Source organism: Misgurnus anguillicaudatus, chromosome 18 (assembly GCF_027580225.2).
Source record: "Misgurnus anguillicaudatus chromosome 18, ASM2758022v2, whole genome shotgun sequence".
Taxonomy (NCBI): domain Eukaryota; kingdom Metazoa; phylum Chordata; class Actinopteri; order Cypriniformes; family Cobitidae; genus Misgurnus; species Misgurnus anguillicaudatus.
In genome coordinates, this window is record NC_073354.2 from 4,558,161 (window position 1) to 4,584,175 (window position 26,015).

The 26,015-nt window shown below is 36.6% G+C and overlaps 1 protein-coding gene across 2 annotated transcripts in view; it reads right to left on the reverse strand.

Moving 5' to 3' along the window:
* Positions 1–108: 108 nt before the first annotated feature.
* The window catches only part of enpp1 (ectonucleotide pyrophosphatase/phosphodiesterase 1), a 72,937-nt gene continuing 47,030 nt past the window's right edge, over positions 109–26,015 (reverse strand). The window contains exons 13-25 of one of the 2 annotated variants that reach the window (XM_073855636.1): positions 23,252–23,383; positions 22,069–22,100; positions 21,763–21,890; positions 20,549–20,618; positions 18,343–18,430; positions 17,519–17,703; positions 13,877–13,916; positions 13,625–13,779; positions 11,664–11,790; positions 9,199–9,276; positions 4,707–4,836; positions 2,309–2,453; positions 109–993 (exon numbers count right to left, since the gene is read on the reverse strand). In XM_073855636.1, the coding sequence (XP_073711737.1) occupies positions 841–993; positions 2,309–2,453; positions 4,707–4,836; positions 9,199–9,276; positions 11,664–11,790; positions 13,625–13,779; positions 13,877–13,916; positions 17,519–17,703; positions 18,343–18,430; positions 20,549–20,618; positions 21,763–21,890; positions 22,069–22,100; positions 23,252–23,383 (1,463 nt within the window). In that variant the 3' untranslated portion in view covers positions 109–840. Of the gene's footprint in view, positions 994–2,308; positions 2,454–4,706; positions 4,837–9,198; positions 9,277–11,663; positions 11,797–13,624; positions 13,780–13,876; positions 13,917–17,518; positions 17,704–18,342; positions 18,431–20,548; positions 20,619–21,762; positions 21,891–22,068; positions 22,101–23,251; positions 23,384–26,015 lie in introns of both variants that reach the window. The other variant, XM_073855635.1, reaches the window with a different exon arrangement.

The window sequence follows — 26,015 nt, forward strand, 5'->3', positions numbered from 1 at the left end:
CTGTACCTGCTGTCTTTTTATTTGTTGTCATTTTTGTTTCTGGATATTTTAAACACTTTTATTACCTGCTTAGATCCTGATAGCCTCTTCTGGAAGTAAACCACAAGATTTTAATTATATTTTTATAAAATTGCCAAATGAGGCAAAACATGTTAATTTCGGCATACATGACAAACTCTAAAACAACAAAGTCACTACATACAAAGTCACGCTTACGTAAAGTACAAATGTAATAAAGAATGTTGTATTTATTATCAAAAGTGACCTGAGAAAGTGAATGCACCAAAACTCTGGAAAACAATCCACATGGTACATATTACGTTGTTTTTGTCTGATATGTTCTGCCATTAAGATGCATTCAGGGCTGTGACGGCTGTCTTCAAAACAGGTCGGACACTTCACCAGAGTATTTGTTAGATTTGTCGTAGGACCAAAACAACAACCAGACCAGCTGAAATGTTATTCCTTTAAAACATGTGGCTTTCTTGTGGTTTTCAGGAAAAACCGGATGCACTTTGTTGTTTTTTTGGCCTGGAGTTTTGCAATCGGCTGAAAGCAAGTACACCCACACTCACAATCACTACCATATGTGTGTTAAAAATAGATAACGGTTTCATTGCATAATTATGCTGCATTTTATAAGACTATAACAACACGTACTTCATCAAAAATAAATAGATTTCGTCAGACAATAAAAATGTATTAGACACTTTTTCCATTTCAAGACATCAAAGAGTCTCTAGGGAAACATTGAAAGTCTTCTTGTGAAGTTTCCTGAAGCGATTCGCTCTGTTGATGGTGAGAACTAGATATTAAAATGAGATCCACATTCTCGTTGTCCTAAAATGTTTTGAGCAAAGTCTTCAGCTGTAATGTTTCAGCAACAGAAATCTGGTCGTGGTAAAAGCTCAAGCCTGTTAAAAGCTCGACGTCTCGGACTCTCGCCACGTGAAGCTGAACCCAGTCCTGGACCCATGAAAAGTCAGTGCCATTCTGGGGAAATAAACCATAAAAGAATATAAGAAATAAGACAATGCATTATGAGATTATGGGCCCTATCTTGCACCCAGCGAAATTGACTTTGTCAGTGACGCATGTATCATTCGTATTTTGCACCGGCGCACAGCGGGTTTTTCCCTCCACAGACGCACGTCGGCAAACGAGGGAATGACCCTGGGCGGTTCAGCGCAAAAAAGGAGGCGTGTTCCGGCGCAAACCATCCCTGATGCTATTTTGCAGTCTCAAAAACAATTGCGGTACTGACCAGAAAAAAATAGTCTAAAGTCAGTGGCGCGTTGTTCATTATGCTATTTTAAGGGCGCATGCTTGACCATAATGTATAACGTGCACAACGCGCATTGCTTATCTAATCTACACAGATGCAACAGTTATTTCTGCAAATCCATAAGTTGTTACAATAAAAAATATTAAGACATGAGATAAGGGAAATCATTGTGGTGAGCATTGTGGTGATAGTTTTTATTCGATTGAAATATTTTCATAAGCTTGTTGTGTGGCTGTATTACGTTTATTTTATGTAAACAATAATTAAAATGTTTTCATAAGAAACCTTAATGTATGTGAAGTTGATTTGTAAGTGTACTTTGGGGTTGGACTGCTTGCGTTTCTTGGCTTTCAGCGGCGAGGGTGGACGCAGCGATGTCCTCTGCTGGCGTCAGGTCGTGTGTAGAGGCAGATCCACCTCCCGTTACACGGTGTGCACGATTTATGCTGGCAAGCTTGGGATTCCCCCGTCTCCTGACATCATTGTAGCGCTTGCGGCGCAACGATGGGGATGCCAGCTGATAAGACAATTGTAGCTATTTCCTCTCACGCCTGTTTAACCGACGCTGATTTGGGCGGGTTTCTCCCATCCCCATACAAAACAACTTCTCTGTCTTTGACTGCTCTTACAAGAACGTCGGTCTCCTCGGCTGTGAACCGCTCCTGGCGTGCGCCTGGTAAATCCGTCATAATAACAGCAACCCGCCATGGAACCCGCACACTTGCGTTTAAAGGTTATGTTGGATGACGTTCTGATTGGTTTATTTGACGTTACGCCCAAACCACACCTATGAAAAATGAACCTTTTTCAGACCAAACCCTTATTGATTTGCGCCTGGCGCAAGACTTATTTCTCCCGCCGGGAAAATAGCAACAGCGCCCAAGATCCGCCCACAAAGTCACTTGCGCTTTGCTCTTCACACTTGCGTTTCAGATCGTTAAAATAGGGCCCTATAAGATACATCTACTAAAATGTCATCATCCAGTATGAATAAACAGAGTTTATGCAAACATCATTACATACATGACATGTTTCTAGGTGATCACTTCGATGTGGTAGAATGAAGGCTAAAGCATCCAGAGGACCGTCACATTTCAGGACAGGAAAGGTGGAGTTTCTACAGCTAGTAAGAATCACAAAGAAATGTGTAGGGGTGGGCGCCTCAGTTCTGAAAAGACAGAAAAGTACATTACACCTGAACAATTAGCAGATGCGTTATTCAAAGCAACAGACTTCAAGCTATAAAGAAGTTTCAGAAAGGCGGGAATAGAGAAACAATAATAATGTACGGCATGTGGAAAATAACCTTCTAACCTTGTTCACTGATTAGCGTGCATGTCCTGCAAATTTTCCACTTGAATTTAACATTTTCAGCTTGCCCAGAAGATGGATTTGAGGTAAATAGTTTGCGTTTGCAGCACACGCAATGCGAAATTCGAGCCATTTGCATTGGCTTGTGCCAGTGCTTCTCAATTATTTTCTGTCACGCCCCCCCCCCCCTAAACGCGCGCCCCCAACTCTCCGCTGCGACTGTAAATAGTATAATTTGCCTATAAAATTACACATCTGCAAAACATTGTATCCTTATTAACATTGAGAAAACACAAAAAACCCCACAAAAAAAGAAATATCGATCAACTTACAACAAAGAATAACTTTATTAACATTGTTTTTAGTCTGTAACAGAAAAGACTTCAAATGCATCAATTTGCCTGAAATAAAAAAATCAATCCTTATTTAAAGTATAATATTTTTGACCATTTGATACTGAAAAATTAAATATAATCAATAAATAACACAAGCGGTTTACAGCGTGATTGGCTTGTAATGTCTTTAAAAATCACTTCCTGAAAAAGTATTTTCCATGGGGTCTCGCCCCCCCCCTGGTGTCGCTTCGAGCCCCCCCTGGGGGTCCCGCCCCACTATTTGAGAAGCACTGGCTTGTGCTAATCAGCATCTATATTTCCCATTGGCAAAAAATAAATTTCTCTGGCCAAAAATATGTTTTAAATATATGCAAAATAAATTTTGTAGAAAGTAAAACTTATTTAAATATATTTTTGAATTAAAAAATTTGTTTAGTTTTAACCTTCATATATTAACATATGAAGAGTTTGGTTCCAAAACTTTTTTTAATTACCGCCAAAATCAGTATTCAGGTCAGTATCAAAAAGTCAATTCTTCATTTTACGCTTAATTATTCTATATCCGCCGTGTTATTCTGTCATCTTTTTTCCCTTTTATACAAAATCCGATAAACGCCGGTCCTCCTTCTCTGCAGAATGCAATAAATCCTCTTAACCAATCACAGCGCACCACAACGCATTGTAAACAATCATGTTGCCGCTTTAAATACACAGAGAGTCCTAGTTTTCCTCATCTACTTTGATCTTCGTGATCAACAAACAAACAAAAACTAAATACTTTTTATGGCATTGATAAACCTGTGTAAATCTAATCACATGAAAGGCACTCGGACGAAGGAAAATGCCGGCTGTTGCTTGTTCTGACACGACAGCATCAAGGTTATTTTCAACCCAGTGTTGAGTTAAAACAACCCAGCAGGCTGGGCTAGTCCCTTTTTGACCCAATACTGGGTTGAAAATAACCCAGCATTTTTTAGAGTGTGTAAATACTGTAAAAGTACGTCACGGCCCACTTAACATATCCTGTGATTTGATCTTTCGCACACTGATATTATCAAACACGATTTTGCTTTCCGGCAGACTCAGAAAGATGCGTGCATCACATCTGCTGCACTCTGCACTGCTGTTGACCAATCTGAGCTTGTGATTTTCACAAATGCATGCTTGCAGGTTTTGTGTGCAACATGCATCAGGCACAGGAACAGTAGGCAGTAGGTGGGCACGTCACTGGTAACTCATGACATGTTTCCTTGTGATCAGTTGATACACATTTCATTTACAAAATTGGCCAAGAAATGATCGCTAGCTGTGACTGGGGCAGTACCGTTTCAAGAAGTCCACCTTTGCACTTAACTCATTCCCCACCAGCCATTTTTTGTAAAGTTGCCCGGCAGCATTTTTTGTGATTTTCACAAAATGCCTTCTAGGAAAATTTTCTTCTTAAAAATTATAAACATACAAATATATCAAATGAAACAAAAGACCCTCTGCTTTTAAATAAACAAACAAACATACAAACAAAACGAGAAAAATTTACCAGGAACACTTTTTTATGCAACTATTTTCTCTTAATTGACGAGACAACTCGTCAATGGCGGAGAAAGAGTTAAATACTTTATATTAGTATCTCAAAGGTACATTTTAGAACCAAATGTATACATTTCTGTACCTAAATGGTACATAGTTGGACTTTTTTAAAGGCTACTGACCCGGTGACAGCTTGGGACCAATTTTTGACAGTGTATCATATCAACAGATAAACATTGAAAACTTACGTTATTTCCGTTTTCAAAAAGTCATAGATCCCATCAGTGTCGGAATCAAATATGGGTCCGCTCATGACATTGATGCCATTCAGCTCTCGTGAATACTTCACCAGCAGAACATTGTGGAAGTGATCCCAAGTATCTGTCACAAAGACAGTAAGCATAAATAACATCTCAGAGATGCGATGAGAAAACAGACACAAACAGTCTAGAATGACAGTAAGGAGGATGAGTATGAAAGAAAACACATGATAAAACTAAATGATATCCAATACAATGATTACCACATACAAGATGTAATAAAGTGTTATCCATAATTCTCTTTGTTTGACAAACTTCTGAGAATGGGTGACTGAAACCAAATAAACTCATTGCATGTGACTAAACCAAAAAGATCTGTATTAAGTTTGCATTCACATGTAATAAATATGCCTGTTATGAAATCGTAAGCATGTAATAAAGCCAGACATTGATAAAAGACAAATGCTGGCGCGCATGAAGAAAAAAACTCCTGATGCTCATTCATTATGAATGCACCAAAAATACATGAATACTAAGAGTTTATGAGATGAATGAACTCTAATGAAACACATCATGGATGGATGTCACGAAAGAGTTAGTTTGGGAATTGTAATAGTTCATCTTTGCTCTGATCTAAACAATTGCACAACACAAAATGAAGAGAGCGTTTACCATACACAGCTTCTGCTATTATCACTGATGAGGGTCTGAGGTTAAAGCAAAACATAAACTCATTTAGCTTACAGAAACAAATATCCTCTGAAAATAATTTAAAAATACTATATAATAATACTGTGTTGCTTATATTCATTATGCTTTATGTACTGTAAAATTACTTGATAAACGTATGTTGATCTGATAACAAAGCTGGCTAAAGTTATCTTGAAAGTATTTCCTGAAGTTTTAATAGCTAACAAATGTGACCCTGTACCACAAAACCAGTCATGAGAGCCTTTGCAATCATAGTGCAGAAACGGCTCTGGTTAGGGTCAGCAATGACTTCAATTTATGATCCTTCTTGATCTCAGTGCCGCTTTTGACACTGTTGATCATTCAGTTTTAATAACTCATCTTGAAATTGTTTTTGGGGTCTGTGATAGTTGGTTCAAGTCCAACCTCAATAATGGAAGCAGTTTATTGCCACGGGTGGATTTAGATCTGAGGTTAATGCTGTGCAGTCTGGCGTCCCCCAAGGATCAATTTTGGGCCCTCTCCTTTTAAATATTTATTTTCCCCTTGGCCAGCTTTTGAGATCACTTGGTCCAAAATTTCATTTTTATTGAGATGATACTCAGATCTATATTCATTTTAGACCAAATGAATGCCTGTTGATTTTCTTTCTGAATGTATTTTTAAGATTAAAAAAGGGTCGGTCACAAGTCTTGATGGTTCAATTGTGGGTTTTCAAACAAAACTTGAGGAAAATAGGGTTAATTTTTATGCCAATCTTAAGCCACATATACTGTTAACATTTCCTTTTTGCATCTTGGAAATATTGCCAGATTTCATCCAATGAAATGAGACTGATAAACACTTTTGTTTTTTTTCGTATTCATTATTTTAATGCCTTGTTGGCTGAAGTGTCAAAAGCTACCTTAACTCTTTCGCCGCCATTGACGAGAAATCTCGTCAATTAAGAAAAAACGCTTCCCCGCCAATGACGAGATTTTCTGTCTTTCCGCAATACCGCTATTATCCACCAGGTGCCGCACTTCCGCAACTTATACAACCCGGAAGTAGCGCCTCACGTGAAAGAACTCCGTGTATGTTTTAAAGATCGCTCTGCATCTGATCAAAAGTCCTTCGCAAAAATGGAATTATCTCAGCTTTTTGCTCAAAATTGGGTGTTTTTGAAGAAACATACACATGTTTGAGAGGTGATTACAAGAGAACTAATGAAGGTAGGATGAAACGTTTTTTTTTTTTTTTTTTGAAAGCAGAGGGTCTGTTTTTTCATCTGATATATTGTTTGTTTATATATTTAAAGAAGAACATTTTCTGGAAGGCATAAAACTTTTGTGAAAATCATGAAAAATGCTGGCGCTGGCTGACAACTTTTTTTAAAAACGCTGGCGGGGAAAGAGTTAAAGGGGTCATATTATGAGATTTTTTAAGATGTAAAATAAGTTGTTGTTGTCCCCAAAATGCATGTGTGAAGTTTTAGCTCAAAATACCTTACAGATAATTTATTATAGCATGTTAAATTTGCCTCTATGTAGGTGCGGTTGCACAAAAATGTGCAGTTTTTTGGGTGTGTCCTTTTAAATGCAAATGAGCTGATGAAATGCAAACACTGATCGCCATGATGGTTGTTTGTTAAAATTGAAACTTAATTGTGCTGTCAATAATTCTCTCTCTCTCTATGCACTATAGACGGTTTCATTAGACGCACGTGCGCTGATGCGAAACACGTCTGGATCCGAACTTTACTTCTGGTTTCATTTTTTTTATGGTCTGACTAGTTGCTAAACTGATCTCTTGAACAAATGCCTCGTCGAAAATAACAAATGTTTTGGCTTCTTAGGTAATCTATGTGTTTTTTACGTTTAAAGAACTTTGTTGTTATTTATTCTTAGCGGAGTTTACCGGAAGTTACGTGCGGACCACGACAGCCGCTTGTTTATGTTGTTACTGCTTAAACCGTCTCGAAGGCAAGCTTAATCTCTTGCCATTTTTAAATCTCATCTTAAAAAAAAAATTTTAGGCTAGCTTTTAAATGAATAATAGTATTTTTATTGTGCTTATTGTAAAGTGTATTTTGTCTTTTAAATCTTTATATTGTGTTGGTATTTTTGCTGTTTTATTTGTTTATGTAAAGCACTTTTAGATGTATATTTAAAGAAGTTATAGAAAATAAAGGTTATTTATACATAATCTGAAAGCTGAATAAATAAGATTAATTATAAGAATATTTGTCCGAGACTGCAATCTGAGGGTGCAAAAATCAAAATATTGAGAAAATCGCCTTTAAAAGTTGTCCAAATGAAGTCCTTGGCAACACATATTACTAAAGATCAATAAATTTTTAATATGTTTACAGTATGAAATGTACAATATCTTCACTTAAAGAAGAATTGATCTTTACTTAAAGCACCACTACACTGTAAAAAATATACAAAACATTTTAGTCAAATCACGCATATTTTTGTGTTACTTTAACTTAAAAAATTAAGTTAAACAATTTCAACTTGAATTTATAAGTTATGTCAACTTTTTTAAGCTAAAACTTAAAACGACTTGCAAAAACAAGTTGTTTTAACTTCGTGCTGCATTTTTAACAGTGTATGTAATACTGGCTCACGGCTCCCTCGTGTGGTTGAAAAGCGCAATTGTTTGTTATCAGTGTTGTAAATACTCTTGTTGTATAGCTTTGCTGTGGGCAGGGCAATACACATTAATTTGTGAATGCAGAAAGTCATTTGGAAACCAACCAAGCAGGTAAGGTAGCCCGTGGGGCTGTAAGTAGCAGGTCTGTGTGCTCCTAGTACCGCATCAGAACAGACAGACTCTTATTTTCCTGTGACTTCAGAGTGATTACGTAAGAAATATTTGACAACAGGCTGTTGAATTATTCGAAAATAATGCACACCAAGGTGGTAATGCGGCAACAATGCCAAGCAAAGTAATGAGGTCAATTAGTATAAAGTTACCAAGTAACATGGTATGTACTGTATGCCTACTGCATGAGCAGACAGGGAAGAATTTATATCCCCGTGCCTGCCAAACATCTGTCATTAAAATAATGAATAGCTTAAAATAGCTCTCTCCAGGTGTTACAGACCTGTAAAAATGCTGGTTAAACACTCAAAAGACATCAACATTAATCAGAAATGATGTCATACATCTAGTTCAAACAGCACTATAAAAACGGGTGGCCATTCTTGCCAGTTCTGCCGGACACGTCCCGAACATGTTTTCGGGTTTGTTCTCCGGAAGTCGCGTTGGCCGACCGCATACGTCATCAAGGTTTAATATTTCGGGTTTAATTTCAGAAAAGCAACCGTTACAATTCAAGATAAGAATGAAACTACAATGATTGTATGTCTTAAAAGAAATAAATCTTAATTTTATAATGTATTTTAACTGAAATGTGAGAACCTCGATGACGTATGCGGTCGAGCAACGCGACTTCCGTAGAACGTACCCGAAAACATGTTAGGGACGTGTCCGGCGGGAATGCCCACCCTACTATAAAAATACAAATAAGATTAATTTTTTCCCAGCACTTCATGCCTAAAACCTACAAATGTTTATGAGTAAATAATGATTAAGTATAAAAGAGACCAAATTCATAAAACTGAGTCAGAAAACCATGAAACTGTACAGGTTTTCTCCAGAAAAAACACTGCATATGAACAGTACAAACATGCAAATTGCAAGTGCATATAAAACATTAATCATAAACTTACTAACAAAAGAACCAGAGCAAAGTTATCAGTCTGTGTAGTGTTGAAATCTAAGCAGTGTGTGAGACATGGCCTATCTTTGAAAGCCAAATACATGGGCACCATATTGCTTGTGATTGAAGAGTCTGACTCAGTTCCTGCAGGGCTGAAATCTGAGACAGGAAAAATATCATCAAGTCAGGCCATTATAAAATCTGTGCACTAAACAGCAGATGTAGAATTAAATACAAAGACCACAGACATAATGCACGAGCAACACACGATTGATTGACATTAAACACTTTGTTGCACATGAAAATCAACTGGTAACTTTGGCATTTACTATTTCAACTTTAGGATTACATGTTAAAGGGCATCTATTATATATTTTACAATATATAATATAAGTCTCAGGTGTGCCTAGAATGTGTCTGTGAAGTTTCAGCCTAAAATATCCTACAGATCATTTATTATAGCATGTCTACAATGATCCTATTTGGGTGCGAGCAAAAAGCGCTGTTTTTATGTCTGTACCTTTAAATGCAAATGAGCAGACAGTGAGTGCTTTTGGTTGAAAATAGATCTGATTCCTGTGAATACTGGGAAAATAGTATATTTAGCTACATTAGCCCTACAATGTGCTAGTAAGCGCATTTAGAAAAGCTTTTGGGCAAAGTTAACCAGTCAGTTAAACTGTAAAAAGTTAAAACAAATTTTTTTAAGTAGCATTTAATTGATTTATTGTCTTTTAATTTTTTATTTTACTGTGTATAATGTCTCTTTAATTTTCATATTTTTTGTATCTTTGTTGTTTTAATTGTTTTTGTACAGTGCTTTGAGATGTACAATTAAAAGGCGCTATAAAAAATAAAGTTTATTATATTATAAAAGTTGGATCAACTAAAAAAAATTACCTCAATTGGTAAAACCAAAATTTCACATTTGAGTGAAAATTTTAGGTTGAATAATGTTACCCACTGAAGTCATTTTTTTAAGTTTAAACCAACTTGCCGCTTTTTACTGTGTAGTGGCCGTGGGCGGGGCTATGTTAGTGTGACATTACAAGTGAATCAAAACAGCATGTCTAATGAGACTGCTTTGGTCTAATGGGGATTAAAAAAGGAGGCGTGGGTGGATTTTTTCATTGTATGGTGGTTGTGTTCACAAACTGCCAACACACATTTATGTCCAAACACCTTGTAAAAGTGGATTTTGCATAATAGGTGCCCTTTAATGTTAACTGGTGATTTGTTTTATTTTGTATAAAATCCTCCTCTCTGCCCTAGTTCTCACATCCTGCTGTGTACATATAAGGCCTGTAAAATGTCATTGAAGTGATACATCACAACTATTTGAGATTTAAGATCTAGCAGAGGGCAAGATTATCCCACACTGTCAGACAAAATGTCCAAAAATTGTCCAAAACTGTCACTGAGGCATTTCCTTTTAATAAGCCCCTATTGTACTGCTTCTTTATTTCTTCTCTACGTCATTCCAGCATCTATGGCTATATTTGTGGCAAGAACCAGTTAATCCATACACAGGTTGGGGGAGGATTTGGTATCTCCAATTGCATGTTTTTGGCCTGTGGGAGGAAACCCACCTGACCTTGCCAGGGCTCCAACCGGAGACCTTTTTGCTGTGAGGCAACAGTGCTACCCACTGAGCAACTGTGCCGCCCCTTCCCTATTGTACTATTTCGGTACAGATGTGTATACATTTGGTGCCAATTAAGGTACTGATAAAAACTCGGTTTACTTTATGAAAAGTTAACACCAGGAAGGACAATTTTTTTAACTATTTTATCTGACAGGGCACACAAAACACATGATGTTGCAGGAATCAAATGTAAAACTTTAAAGGTGCAGTGTGTAATTTTTAGAAGGACCTCTTGACAAAAATGCAATATAATATACAAAACAACATTATCATGGGTGTATAAAGACCTTTTTATAATGAATCGTTATGTTTTTATTATCTTAGAATGAGACGTTTTTATCTACATACACAGAGGGTCCCCTTACATTGAAGTCGCCATTTTGTGCCACCACGTTTCTACAGAAGCCCTTAACGGCCAAATGTTTTTTCAGGTGGCGGCTACTCTAGCTTGTCTATGCATTTCAAAAGCCGGGGGTAAGCAGTCGGCTGAGCCGTTGGTTGCAATTCGCAACTTCACCACTAGATGCCGCTAAAATTTACACACTGCACCTTTAAAGGAAAAGTATATACGTTTTATTTTACATGATAATCTATTTATAAGCACAAAAAATGTGCAATAATACTACATATTATATTGCATTGCAAACATTTTTTACTTAATAATTTTCCAGTTTTTGGTTGTTTCTATTCTTTGTCTTTCATCTAAAGATGCTTTAAAACAATTTAACTTTGCCAAAAAGCTATATGAATAAATTTGACTATTTGACTTTCAAACTTTATGTGCTGCTTTTTAAATTATTGACAGACCCTGATCACTTTTGTACTTTTCTACCTGATCTTAGAAAACAACAACATAAGGTGATAACAGTATTTAAGTATTCTTTGACAGGTCTGGACTCACTAGGCGGATGCAGAAGGCCCATGGTCTTAAGGAGATTGTTTTTATATGATGAGCAGGACTGTCTGGCGCTGGCCTCCACACGCATATCAGCACGAACACACGTGTCTGCAGACGGCTGCACGCTGACCTGTGTCTGACAGAGAACAATGAAAACATTTTAATGGCTTCTTCTTAAGAAACCAACACATTTATACACATTAAGTTTTACACTGTTCCACGGTGTTGCTGAACACTTGATTTTGATTGGTCGACACATTTTGTATTTATTCATTTTGCAAACGCTTTTATCCAAACCAACTTACAAAACGAGGGTGTAAATTTTAGAAGAATTATTTTGTCAGAAATGCAATGTAATATACATAAACTATATTATCAGTGGTGTATAAAGACCTTATATAATGAACGGTATTGTTTTTATTACCTTAAAATTAGCTGTTTTTATCTACATACAATGCAAAGTCCTCTTACACAAGTCCAAATTAATTATGAATAAATTACATATATGAGACAAATAATGAAACCAAATGCATGTTTGTTTTGTATGTACTTTGAACTTGGACACATATTGGCTTGAAGTGAGCTAATAAAATATATTAAAATAAATATTTGGTACATAATTAACTGTGTGGCAAACAGTTGCGTATTAAGTGAGACCCAGCCAATTTGTTATCGCACCTCTGACAGAAGTTATTCTGTGATAACAATTCACTGGCTACACATTAACCCTTTCATAAACCTCAGTACCACCAAAAAAGCAAACCCACCTCAAGTAGGAAAAATGTAGACAACTCTTATGTTGAAAAAAGTATTTTTATATTAAATAATTCATGTAAAATCATGTAAACCTTTTAAAAATTCAACAATCAATCCTCAACTGTAATGTATGTAACACCTAGTGTCATGTCAAGTCAAGCCTGTATTTGTGAAGCCGTTTCATATATAATACAATCATTTGAATGCAAAATCAGGCCTGAACCTGCCTTAAACCTCAACTATGACCAAGTTCATTATGTCACTTCACAATCATAAGCTGTGACTTGCAGTTCATGAGTAAATACGCTTAACTTAACTATATTTAGCAAAGTAGCATAGCAAAATATCTGATAACCCAAACGACTAAAAACACTGCATGTAGGTCAAAGACAGGCAGGCAATGCTCTTTAATTATCATTACACTGAATGACTGCGAACATCAGTCTGTTATTTACTCTGCGGTGGGCCCACATAATGTTGCACTCATGCACTGAGGTCAGAAAAATGATTGACAGCCACCCACAGCATCTCCGCACACAAAACCCTGTTTAGATTTATACCTCCTTATTTGATCAGCTGTCACACATTTAAGATTATATTCTTGCAAGTACGTAAGTTTCAAAGGTGTTTATTCTGTGAATAGGTGGAGCTCAGATCCCACTGGACATCATAGGAAAATACTGAATAAAAACTCCTGCTGGGAAACACAGAGGCCGCCTAGAATGAGCTATTGTGTGATTTTCCTCCCAAACATAACAATAAAGTTTGACTTTAAAGAGAAAGCTCATCTAAAAAGGACCTTTTGAAGCCACAGGAAAGCCTTGTATGAGAAACAGATGTCTTTTGAGAGGAAACCACACAAAAGCGACCGGTTTGTGTGTGCCAGATCTTGTTGATGAACTGGTTGATTCATTTTTAATCAAATCAATGATCTGTTCACTGATCCGACTGATTCAACAAATTCCATTTGGGCAATCTTTCAATTTGGATCTTCTTGACAGCCACAGTTCCAATTTACTTTCACTTTAAACTTTTTTTTTAATCTTCAAAAAAGAACTCTTATTATTCATCTATGCCTCGGTAAATACAGTTTAACATTTTACAGCACCTTTAAATCAACATTGAACACTATTGGCTATTTAGAAAAGGATGAATCTTCTTTTCAACATCAAAAGAAAAAGTGATTTGATGTTTAAGAGACGTCTCACCGTTGCATTCAGTGAATATGAGACCCACAGAGGCATCTTAGTTTTTTTGTTGTACGCGCTGATGTATGCGTTGTGGTAGAGGATACAGTAATCACACTTCTCCTGAAGAACCCGCGGGACTCCGAACGGCAAATGAAGAGCTTTCAGATTTGAGTCTGTAGATGGATTCAAACAGAAAGGAGCATTATACATAATTGTAAGCTTGACTGTAAAATATTTTTAATTAAAAAAATTCTTGGTTGTTAAACTTACTGGAATTTGAATCAATCAGACGCTGGTTGAGACGACTCAACTAAAACAGAAAAAAAGAAGCAACAAGAAGAGGATATTACGGGTTAAAAATCATCACTTATAAAGAGTACTTCCTGCATAACAATATAGTTACATTTATCCATTTTATAAATGTTTTTATCCAAAGCAAAGAAAAACAACAGAGGGATTTGTCAATTACTTTATACTTTATATTATAATTTACAAAATATTGGTACTCACTTATAAAGCCCTAAATGGTTTCGCACCTACGCACCTCTGATACCTTACAACCCATCAAGCTCCTTAATATCACTATGAGTAGTTGGAGGTCGAGTTTTTTCACACTTGGCACCTAAACTGTGGAACAGCCTTCCTGACACAGTTTGGGGCTCAAACACTTTCTCCCAGTACTAAATCTAATCTCCTCAACAAAGAATACACAGAATTTCATCCTGTAATTTTGCATTAAGTTATATAAACCATATCCTACTTACAAAGCTATGAACAGCAGCTACGCTCATTTTCTTTGTTTGCTTTTTTGTTTCTACCTCGGGACGCTCTTTTCAAGTAATCTAGCGATTAGGCCTGCTTCAGTATGGATCCTGCTTCCGTCAGGTGACCCAACCACTGCTCTATATAAATGACTGGATTGCTCATGACGTCACAATTGTGAAGCCACCGCGCCGCCATGTTGGTATACCCAAACATTCTATTAAATCAATGGACGTTATCAGATTTTAATGATAAAACATCACTTTATTAGTCTTCTTTTTTATATCTGACATCTCCCTGTATATTATTACAACACAAACGTCCTAATCATGTACACACTATTTACTGAAAGTTGTACATTTTGCTTTTTAATCAGTTATTATACATTCATCTTCATTACAGTATCAGATCAGCAGACAGACCGCAGCATATTATTAATGACAAACGTGCTCATTCTGAAATCTTTGTACCGTATGTGCATGCAATAATTTGCTGTTTTTTTAATTGTTATCTTTTTAATAAGTTACCTAAACTTATTTAGAGAAATAACGCTGACTGTGTAGCTGAATGTCAAAAAAAACTTTATTTACACCCGTGTCATTAACATAATGCAGCAGACACACTCACCTTAACATTTTTTTTTATAAATCCATTATCCTTCCCGATTAAAACATAAACATTGCAAATAACACCAAAATTAACAATTAATTTACGTACATATATCCTAAAAACCTTGCGTGACTGATACGCTGTAAAGCGGGTGAATTTAAAACATGATTTTGAATGTAAGTCAATGATGCCCTATGCCGGTTGGGTATACCAAGATGGCGGCTCGAACTCTGCGCTGGCTTCACCTCACGCTGTTACGTTTAGCGGTCTATGCGCAATCCAGTCATTTATATAGATCAGGTGACCCAACACATATGGAATGATGACAAGGACTTCAGAAGACATTAGCACTGGACTATAAACTGATCTATAATTTTTTTCTGAATTGTTATTTTTGTTTTGTGCATTTTACATCGTGTCCTTTGTAAAGCTGCTTTGTAGATGTGTCAACTGTGATACCCACCCAAAAAACAGCAAGATATACTAACGCTACCTAAAAATTATTAAATTATTGGCGGAAAAATAGAAAAAAGTCAATACTGCCCTTTAAATAGTCTCAAAAAATTTATTTTTAAAGGATCAAGTTAAGATGTTGATCAGGGCTTGGAGTATCAACTGTACACATGAGGAGCTCAGATGCATAACCTTTTTTTTTTTGGCCCATTTTGCCTTTATTTGTACTAGACAGTAATTACGAGATGACAGGAAAGTACAGGGTGGAGAGAGAGGTATGGGATCAGCAAAGGACCTCGAGCCTGAATTCGAACTCGGGTTGCCAGAAGTGCGTCTGCCCCATATGTTGGAGCACTGTCCACTACATCATTGGCTCCAACAGATGCAAGAACCATTTAAAGAGTAACTAAACCCTAAACCAACTTTTTTAAGTTAATGATCTGTAAGAATGATGCTTTTTTAGTGCTGTTCATTGATTTGAGTAACATTTTTGATATAAAGTGTTTCAATTCTACAATATACAGTATGGTGTAAAAACGTCTGAGTGCTGCCCTCTTCAGGTTGAACGGTGGCTACTGCAGTTGAAGCGGTACGACTCTACGTAAGCAGGTTCAAGCTTACCACACACTTGGTACGAGCTCAGTTCGTCCCCTCTATCTCTATCTGCCCACTTGCATTTTTCAAATATTGCCAGTGGGTGGAGTCAGGCTCTGACCAGGGGTTTAGTTATTCTTTAAGGGGGCGTGCACACCAAAACTTTTAAGCCCGTGGCCGGGGGCATACTTTGGGTAAAAAGCTCCGCTTGTCAATGTCACTTCTCACACGGCCGTCCAATCACAGTGGAGAAAGGGCAGGACATTACCACAGCCACCAACCGGCTCACAGCTGAAATATCAGAGGTACCAAAGCGCTCAGCTAAAAAAAGCTGGCACTCAGCTGAGAAACAGCTGGCATTTCGGTGTTGTCCAGGCGTTTTCAGCAGCATTTAAAAGTTTTGGTGTGCACAACCCCTAAGTGCACCTGACATGATTTCTTGTAAACAAACCTTTTTGTAATCAGACTCTTAATGGATTTTTCCATCAAAATGGTATTTCTGAATAGCCTGAGGCCAGAATAGTTCACCCATAAATGAAAATTCTGTAATCATTTTCTCATCCTCATGTTGTTGTAAATCTGTATGAGTTCCTTTTATTCTGATGAACACAAAAAAAGATATTTTGATAAATGATGGTAAGCACACAGCTGATTGTAACCATTGACTTCTATAGTAGGAAAAACAAAAACGATTGAATTCAATGGCTACCATCAACTGTGTGCTTACTATCATTTATCAAAATATATTCTTCATTGTTTATCACAATACCTCATATAATATTTATTTTCCTACTATGGAGGTCGATGGTTGCAATCGGCTGTGTGCTTACCATCATTTATCAAAATATCTTCTGTTGTGTTCATCAGAAAAAAATTCATACAGGTTTAGAACAACATGAGGATGAGAATTTTCTTTTTTGGGTGAACTATCCCTTTGTGGATTTTAAGGGGTAAGTATAATGTATAATATAAACAAATGTATAATATGTTGTTAATGTCTACATTTGTTTAATCGAGAAAAAATTAAGGATTAAGGACTCATTAAAATATAAAAATGTTACTAGTTATTATTAACAATAATCATTACCTACAGCAGAGTTCATAAAATTTCACTGTTGACTATATTCATGAAATGTCTGAAAATGTAAAGAGAAACGGTAATTTCATCGATTTACCAGCAGGTGTCATTGAAATGAATGGGCTTCAGTGCTGCGTTTGTAACTATGCGTCACTCCATGACACGCTGTTACTTCTGCATTCCATTCTTACAACGGACGTCTATGTGAGTGTCGTAACTCTCTTATTATACGACTCTGGTCATTAGGCTCTTGAACTTATTCACTGTGACTCGACACTTCGTATAAAAAACCCTTTTAAGTCAGAACAACTCTACAACCCATTTTTGGTGTATAATGCACCGTGTTTGAACACTGATAGAGACTAGCAAGAGGATGCTACAGTATGATTCACTGAATGATAAATGATGCTGCCAACCTCTTGCTCAGTGAGGGAGTCACATGTACAACCACGGGGGTCGGGCGCAGTCCCGCTGACAGGGGTACAGGTCGCTGGTGCCGAACGCTCTGCAGGATACACCGGATGGAAGGGGGGGTTCTTCAGCAAATGGTTTAAACTTCCATGCGTCCCATTATTGGGTGAAGGATTGATACCCATTAAATCTAAACAGAAACAATCAGAAAGGTACTTTTACACTGCAGGTTTTTCTTTTCAAGAAACATTTTTACAAAATAGGTGATGGCATGGCCCTAAGCTCTAAACAAACTATTGCAACCATTCATTTATTACAACTTATTTACTTTCCAATGCAAGGTGTCATATAAAAATGATGCTACATTTGAATGGATAGATTAAAGGTTACTTATTATGCTCATTTTTACAAGATGTTAGATAAGTCTCAGGTGTTCCAAGAAAGTTTCTGTGGAGTTTCAGCTCATAATACCCCACAGATCATTTATCGGCGTACAACTTGCTGAGGGCGGAGACTATGGTAATGCCGGACTGCCAGTCAGTGGCTGTGGGCGGGGCTTAATAAGTAGCATTGCTTACTCCCCAAGACTAGAATATATTACCAGAGGAGTAAGATTTCTGAATAAGGGCTACTTTGTTTTTGAAATGGGTCATGAAGTCCTTGGTTTACTGTGAGTTGCATTGTATTCAGGTCAGTAAAAAATGTGAAAGGTCATGTGAAAAATACAGAACTGAAAATGCCAAGGTCTTCCACAAGCATGACAAACAATAGCCTTCACAAACACTAATTTACATCTCACTTAACGTGTATGATACTTAACAGAACTTACCACATAGGAGGTTATAAACTTCAATGTTCTCAAACGGAGCCACGGTTGTCTTATACTTCATTCCTGGTCCATATCCAATAAAAATGGTCTGTAAACAATTAAATAAATCATATGTAAAACAAATATTTTCACTTTTAATAAAGTATTTTACATTAGTGTGTCTCCAAACAATTTAAGAGATATTGAGTCCACAGTTCTTTTGGAGTCATGTCACCCCAGACTGATTTGATGACGGTGTGATCAGATTAATCTGTTGCAGGACTTCTTATTGATATAAAAACAGCTGGTTTAATAGCTTAGCCTACTAAATATTTTACCTTCTGACACACCAAAGCAAAAGCAAACATCTTTAAAAATATCTTATTGAAGATTCTAACACTTTTGCACAGTACTAAACATCAAACACATATATTCATGTCAAAGCACATAGTGGACGCAGGATCAAAAGCCACCCACAGTTTAAGTGGTTAGGCAATATCATCAGGGGGTTTTACAAGTAGGCACCTAAACCCCGAGGACATATCGTAAAGCAGGGTGGTTCTTAAACTATTTAGGGGTCAGCGACCCCTTACATGGGAGAACATTTTTCAGGGACCTCTTATAATTATAAAAGTGATTAAGCAAATGCTTTCCACAATTTAAACTCACATTTTTACAACCTGATTAGACCGGTTTTATGCTGATAAACAAAAACACATTTTAGCTTGAATCATGTTCATTTCACTTATGTTTTTTCATTCAGAGGATTATTTTATTTACATTACATTTTGACTCTATAAAAGATAATAAAAGTCAAAAAAAGACTGGAATGGTTCATAAATGAGCCCTATGAGTAAATATGACCTTTTCAATAATACAGCACAATTGTGTAATTCATAAAAAATTATTTTGTAGACCCCGTGGCTAAGGATTGGGACTACCTGGGGTCCCGAGAGCCCCTGCCATAAAGGATCTTAGCGGGGCTCTCACATCGCCCCTTTGACATTGCCCCTAAACAATACCAATAAAAACTGATCAAATACTGATACGCCTCACCTCCCTAACACAACAAAACGCTATGCAAATTGTGTAGTTATATTTGATAAATAAGTCCTTGACAATGTTCAGAATGGCCCTATAGTAGTTTCTGTTGGGTATATTACTGATCATATACTATATTAATATTATATTAGGCCTAAGGCCTGTTGTTTCTACACTATGCCATAAGAAAAGGTCAACATAACCGATAAACAAGAGAACGTCATTCTAGATTAGTTAACTTTCATTTTCTCAGTTTCCTAATTAAAAGAGACCAGGTGCAATCCTGCGACTATACCCCGATTATTCTCGCCACAATTATTTTGAGAAACAAGGTCGAAATAACCGACAAACAGAGTACGTCATTTTAAGATTTGAGAAGTCCAGCTGTATAGGCTATGTCATTTTAGATATGAAGAAGGATTCAGCTGCACATCAAACAAAATAAATTAATTATGGCAAGCCAAGACCAATTAGAAGAGTATACGTCATCTCAGATAAGAAGTGTTTGATCTTACTGTATAAAAAATGGAGTCAGATGTTGGGAGGCCAGATGATCTTTGAGCGCCTCTATGAGGGGTATTGATTGTCTCACTTTGTTGGCTCGAGCAAATAAAGTAATTTTTGTTCGGCACCTGGAACCTATGTCTCCTGAGTATTTGTTCTTATGAAGATTCAAGACTTTTTGCCACAACAGCCCCAGTTAAAACTTACAGAACTTTGATTTGTAGTCGCACATCCTGCACGCCTTTTTCATTCATATAAATGAATTTTTCTTCGTTTCTGGGGGAAATCCTGGCTGGGCATCACTTAATGGGAATTTTTCCAAAGCCTTTAATATAAGCTTTGTTTAAGCCCCATCTAATTACAAGGTCTCCTAAAACTCATTACGTTCCAAAATACACAGACTTGAGCAGAAAGTAAATGCCTAACTTTGAGTTCTGTGCAGATTAGAAACTTGTATTGGCATTTATGACAGATTCAACAAATATTTAGACTGGATTTAGGGGATAATCCCTAATCAAAGCACCATGAAAACATCATAGAAATAGTTCAAATGACTACTGCAAAGCAAGCCATATGACAGTGATGTGCTTTTAGCCTCACTCACATTCAGAATTTCAAAGAGAAGTGCTGTGTATATTTTAAATAAAATTTTAATCTATGATGCAAGTCATGTGACACCCACCTGCATGTTCTTGAAAACATTATCTGAGCCATGAAAGCCCCCACTGCAGTATTTAATTTCACTGGGCTGCCTGTAAAATAAAAAACATTGTAAAACATCACAGAAAATATTAGTGAAACATAAGAAATAAGTAAAAACTTATTATAGTATTTGTAGTGTTTTGCTTTATTTTGTAAAAATTCATGTGCCCTCATATTCTTTATTTAAAAACTTTAACCTCCTCCCTTCCCCGAGACGTTCTCTCTTTACTTCCTGTCACAAGGAATGACACGAACGGGGTTATTGAAGACTTTTTCTACCCAGGAAAAGATCCCAGCGATTAGCAATTAGCAAAATGGCCCAACTTCCCACTATCCAATCAGTTCTCAATGGACAAAATCAAGTCCCGTGGCTGCCCAACATTTTTCTCATTTCAGAAGCTATTGCAATCGGATATACAGCACGATACAGAAAAAAAATGACAACTGCTACTTCCATTTCATGGTCACTTTAAAGTAAAAAAAATAAAAATAAATAAGCCATTATCAGCCTTATTCCCTTAACACCATGGTCCTGTTAATGTCACGTGACCAAACTGGAAAACTGTTAATCACTTCCGTTTACCAGCATCGTAGCTTGTTATTGTTATTCGTAGTGTTATTATTTGTGTTATGTTCTTTTTATTCTAATATCTGAATGTATGTGAGAAGAAAATCCCTTTGTCAAAAGCTATAAAAAGTTAGTAAATTTTCTTTAGAGATGCACCGATATGACATTTTTTCACTGATACCAATAGCCGATTATTTACATTGATATCTGCCGATACCGATAGTTTGGTGATATATTAAGTTGCATTAACTAAATTCTGAAGATTACATTTTCTGAATGTTATTCATTCTTATAATAACAATTAATGTTGAACATTAGTGATGTTTCTTTACATTTTCTATACACAGAGCACAAATTCATTGCATCTAACACAATTTAATTAAAAACAATAACCAGACATATTTTGTTTATGTACATCATCGTCTACCATGCTTAAACTAAAGAAATATGACGAAGAGAGTGGTCATGAGGACAGCATGTAGGATGTCGGTGCTATGAATATTGTACACCTCAAGGTGCACCTTTGAAAACCAGACCAAAAAAGTTATGTGCATCCCTGATTATTGATTAATTTCACATCACTGATATGACAAGGATTAGACATGAATTGCTAAAAAAAGACTTACAGTGCTGCCTGCCATTGCTGCTGCATGTACAGATGAACTCTCTCTATACGTATGTGCTTGGCAAAATGAAAGCGCTTGGGCAGATGCTCCTTCAGATAGGGTCTCATTGGCTGATTAGATTCCAGACACTTAAACATAGAAATTGAAACAATAAATTGTACATCATTACCATAGATAAAAGTGTTATTAAAAATCTGCATTTCACTTTATCAATGGATCATAATTTAAATGTACAGTAAACAATAAGGTGTGTAAGGTGCTGTGATGTTATTGGGAATTTTTATAAAAAGATGGAGATGTTCATACCGAGAGGTTCCTCACCAGACCATCATAATCGACTGCATGATGAATACAGGAACAGAGAAGAGAAGGTTAATTCGACTTCTTACTAATGTGGGGATATGACATCACATACAGTACCATTTAAAAGTATTGGGACAGTAAAGACAAAATTGCTTTGTTTGCTGTTCTTACATTTTAATGTTTAGAACATTTTATGGGCCAGATTTACTAACAGCTTGTGCTAGTGCAAACCATCATTTTGGGGTTAAATAATGACTGTCAGGATTTACTAAAGACGTGCGGTGGATAATTAGCACTGAAAAGGTGTGTTCCAGTTATTTTTGCGACTGACATTATTACATGCATTTCTGTTTCACTTTCAAACGTTAAATTTATGGGATGAGATTATTTAAATGATTAACGAAACACAATTTACTAATGCTTGCGTGTTTGACATTACTGGTATTTGCGCCATTATGTAACACTGAAAAAAATCATATCTTAAACCATTTTGCGCTTGAAATGATTGCAATTGTTGCTAATAGGATAGGCATTGCAAAGATCAGAGAGTGCATAGTACACGCCAAATAATTTTTTTAACATGTAACAGTTTATTTGAAATGCCAGAGGAACATATTATTCAAAAATATTGTTTGCCAAGCCAAGTTATTCTTTATTTGCTGGAGGAAGTAAAAAAGGAGTCACTAGGAGAAGTCGCACAATACCAGACGTTTCAAAACGTCTTGTAAACCTTGATTTTTTGTCCTCCAGTTCTTTTCGGTTTACTATAGCTTGGTAAGCTGGGATTTCACACCCCGAATGTTCAGCTGTGAGGTCTGTGGTGCTGAACTCAAGCGCATCAGGTGTTAATAGATCACCAGCACCTCATCAGCTCTGCTTATTCACGACCCTGAACTAATTTGCGCTGCTCTTAGTAGATTGCGTTGGTCATTATGAAAATCAGCTGTTGCGCCTGTGTTATTTATTTTGCATCTTTTTAGTAAATAACTAGCAGATAAAACCACTCCCATCTGCGCTTTTTTGGAATTGCACTTATTTATTCAGTTCAGTAAATCTGGCCCCTTGACTCCACAGCAAACCTTTATTGTCCCAGTGCTTATGGAGGGCACTGTAAATATAAAGCCAATGAAATACAAATGTGTGCTGGGCATGATATACAGTAATGAATAATTCAGTAAATGCTTACAGGTAAAAAATTCATCAGGCACATTTTTTGGCCGTACCCGGCCCGCAGGCCCCTGGATGACAGTGATGTCATCTGTGTTTTTCAGATATTTGGAGACAAACGCAGCTTTTTTACATGACGCTTCCTCCATGCCTGTATTTGACAAAGATATAGCAAAACATGATCACATGCAAAATAAATATTCAAAAAAATTAAAGGAAAACACCATACAAGTACCATAAAAGGTGTCCATATGGCTTTTTGTCTTTTCCTTAAAGGATTACCGTAAAACTTCAAATAATAGCCCGGGCTTTTATTTTCCCAAACCTATCATCACACCAGGCGTCTAAAAGAGACAGGCGTCTATAAGAGACAGGCTTTTAATTTAATTGTTCCAGCATGACAGCAGGAGGTTACCACATATTACGTTTTATTTTTAATTTGAATGTGTTTAACAATTTAGTTTGTGTAATAACAACAGTCTTAAATTATTGGCAGTATAAATAAAGCAAACAAGGATATGTTTTTTTATTGGTTGTTACGTGAAATCTTACCCAGATACAACAGTGCTATTTTCTGATTGGCTATTGTGTAGCCTCTTTCTTTTTTTTTGTATTGGCTCGCTCGACTAGAACTCTAGGGAAGACGGGCTTGATAGAGAGAGAGAGCAGTGCGGCCGGCTACATTTTGGGCGCTGCAGCATATTAAATATGATAAATAGTGTTTCCGCGTGAGAAATACAATGTGTGGCGGGAGTGCATGCATGACAAAAGACTGAAAGCCGGCTATTGTCAGCGGCCTCAAAACACTACCGGCCCACGGGGAAAAGTCCCGGCTCTCCCGCTACTCTTATCATCACCTCAATCCTGGCGACGAAGCTTGTTGTGTTGTCATAGTGATGAGGAATGGAACGACTGCGTCTGTCACGTGACATCTACCGGTAAGCAAAACAAACTTTAGCGTGTTCAATCTGCACCATAGAACTGTCTTAAACAGACTATCTGACGGGTTTTAGAAGATTAAATACAACCCGAAACTAAAAAACAGACCAGGCCTTTATTTGAGACAGGCGTTTATTTACCCAAACCTGTCGTCACACCAGGCGTCTAAAAGAGACAGGCGTCTATTTGGGACTCGGCTATTATTTGAAGTTTTACGGTATTCCACCTTCATTAAAAAAAAAACGGAAAATTCTAGGATTTTTCTCCATATAGTGGACTTTAGTGGACCTCAACAGTTTACAGTTTCAATTAGGGATGGGCATTTGATTAAATTTTTTTAGTCGATTGTCGGGAGAATTAACGATCGACTATCGATTAATCATTAATATTTTTATAATAAAAAATAATTATTTAACTTTTATAATTAAAAAATGTTGAATACAAAAATACAGCGTGTTTTCCTCCATGAGACCTTTATTACAAGATCAACTTGTGGCAAACAGTTAAACTACATTTAGTTAGACAAACGGACCATATATGCGCTTGAATATGCGGTGCTCTAAAGCAGTGGAACCTGCAGCTGCGAGCCGCATTCTTAAAATGAGACCTCATTTGTTCCAAAAAATCATGACCTCTTCATGATTCTTTTTTTTAAATCAAAACGGAAGGTCACAGATAACGGAGTATGGTGTCAAATATTGCACCCTGGTGGTAAAATGTTAAATTGCTGCCACACAGTAAAATTCATTGAATTGCTTCAAGACACATGCTACAATAGGCAACGCAACCTGCATTAGATAAAAAAGTATTAGATTAATCAATTACAAATAAACGTAATCGACTAAATTCTTAACGATCAATTATTGATCGTAGATTAATCATGCCCATCCCTAGTTTCAATGCAGCTTCAGAGGACTCTAAACGATCGTATCTAGCAAAACCATTGTCATTTTTAAATATGACAACCAGAATTGTTGTTTTAGAAGTTTTAATGTCCATCCATATTTATTTTTAATCCATTTTATTAAGACACAAACAGAAAACACAGGAAATATGCACAAAAAAATGGTGATCAAGACCCTTAAAACCTTGGTTGGGATCGTTAGAGCCATTTAAAGCAGCATTAAAACTGTAAACTGTTGAGTTCCACTAAAGTCCACTATATGGAGAAAAATCATGGAATGTTTTCCTCAAAAAAATCTTCCCGACTCAACAAAGAAAGACATAAACATCTTGGATGACATGGGGGTGAGTAAATTATCAGACTTTTTTTTAATAAAAGTGGAGTAATGCCTTAAAAACTTTTCCCCTTTTTTAGCCCTTCGTTTTATGTGTCTTTTATGTTGAAATAAAATTAAATAAGATTTGTTCAATGTAATATTTCTCACATCAAAGAATAATAATATGCGCTCAAAGAAAGAAGAAAAGCCAGGACAAAACCGTTATTATCAAAGATGTAACCAAGATTATCCGCACACTAAAAAGATGCAAAGAGACCAAAGAGGTCTATCAAAAATGTTAATTTTATTTTACATCTGCAAGGTTCACCTTAACATTAAAGTAAACTTTTTGCATCTTTTCAGTGTGCGGACAATTTTGGGTACTTCTTTGCAACATTTCTATCCCTGAAATCATGAGAAAGATGATTCCCCCCTCCCTTTCGAAATGCATAGAGAAGCAAAAGTAGCCACCACAGGACAAACACATCATCGTCTGAGACAACGTAGTGCGCTCTATAGGGCAGTTTGTCTGTTTAGGGCTACTGTAGAAACATTAAGGCGCAAAATGGCGACTTCCATGTAAGGGTACACAGGTCACGTGTATGTACAGTAGAATCTGAGGTA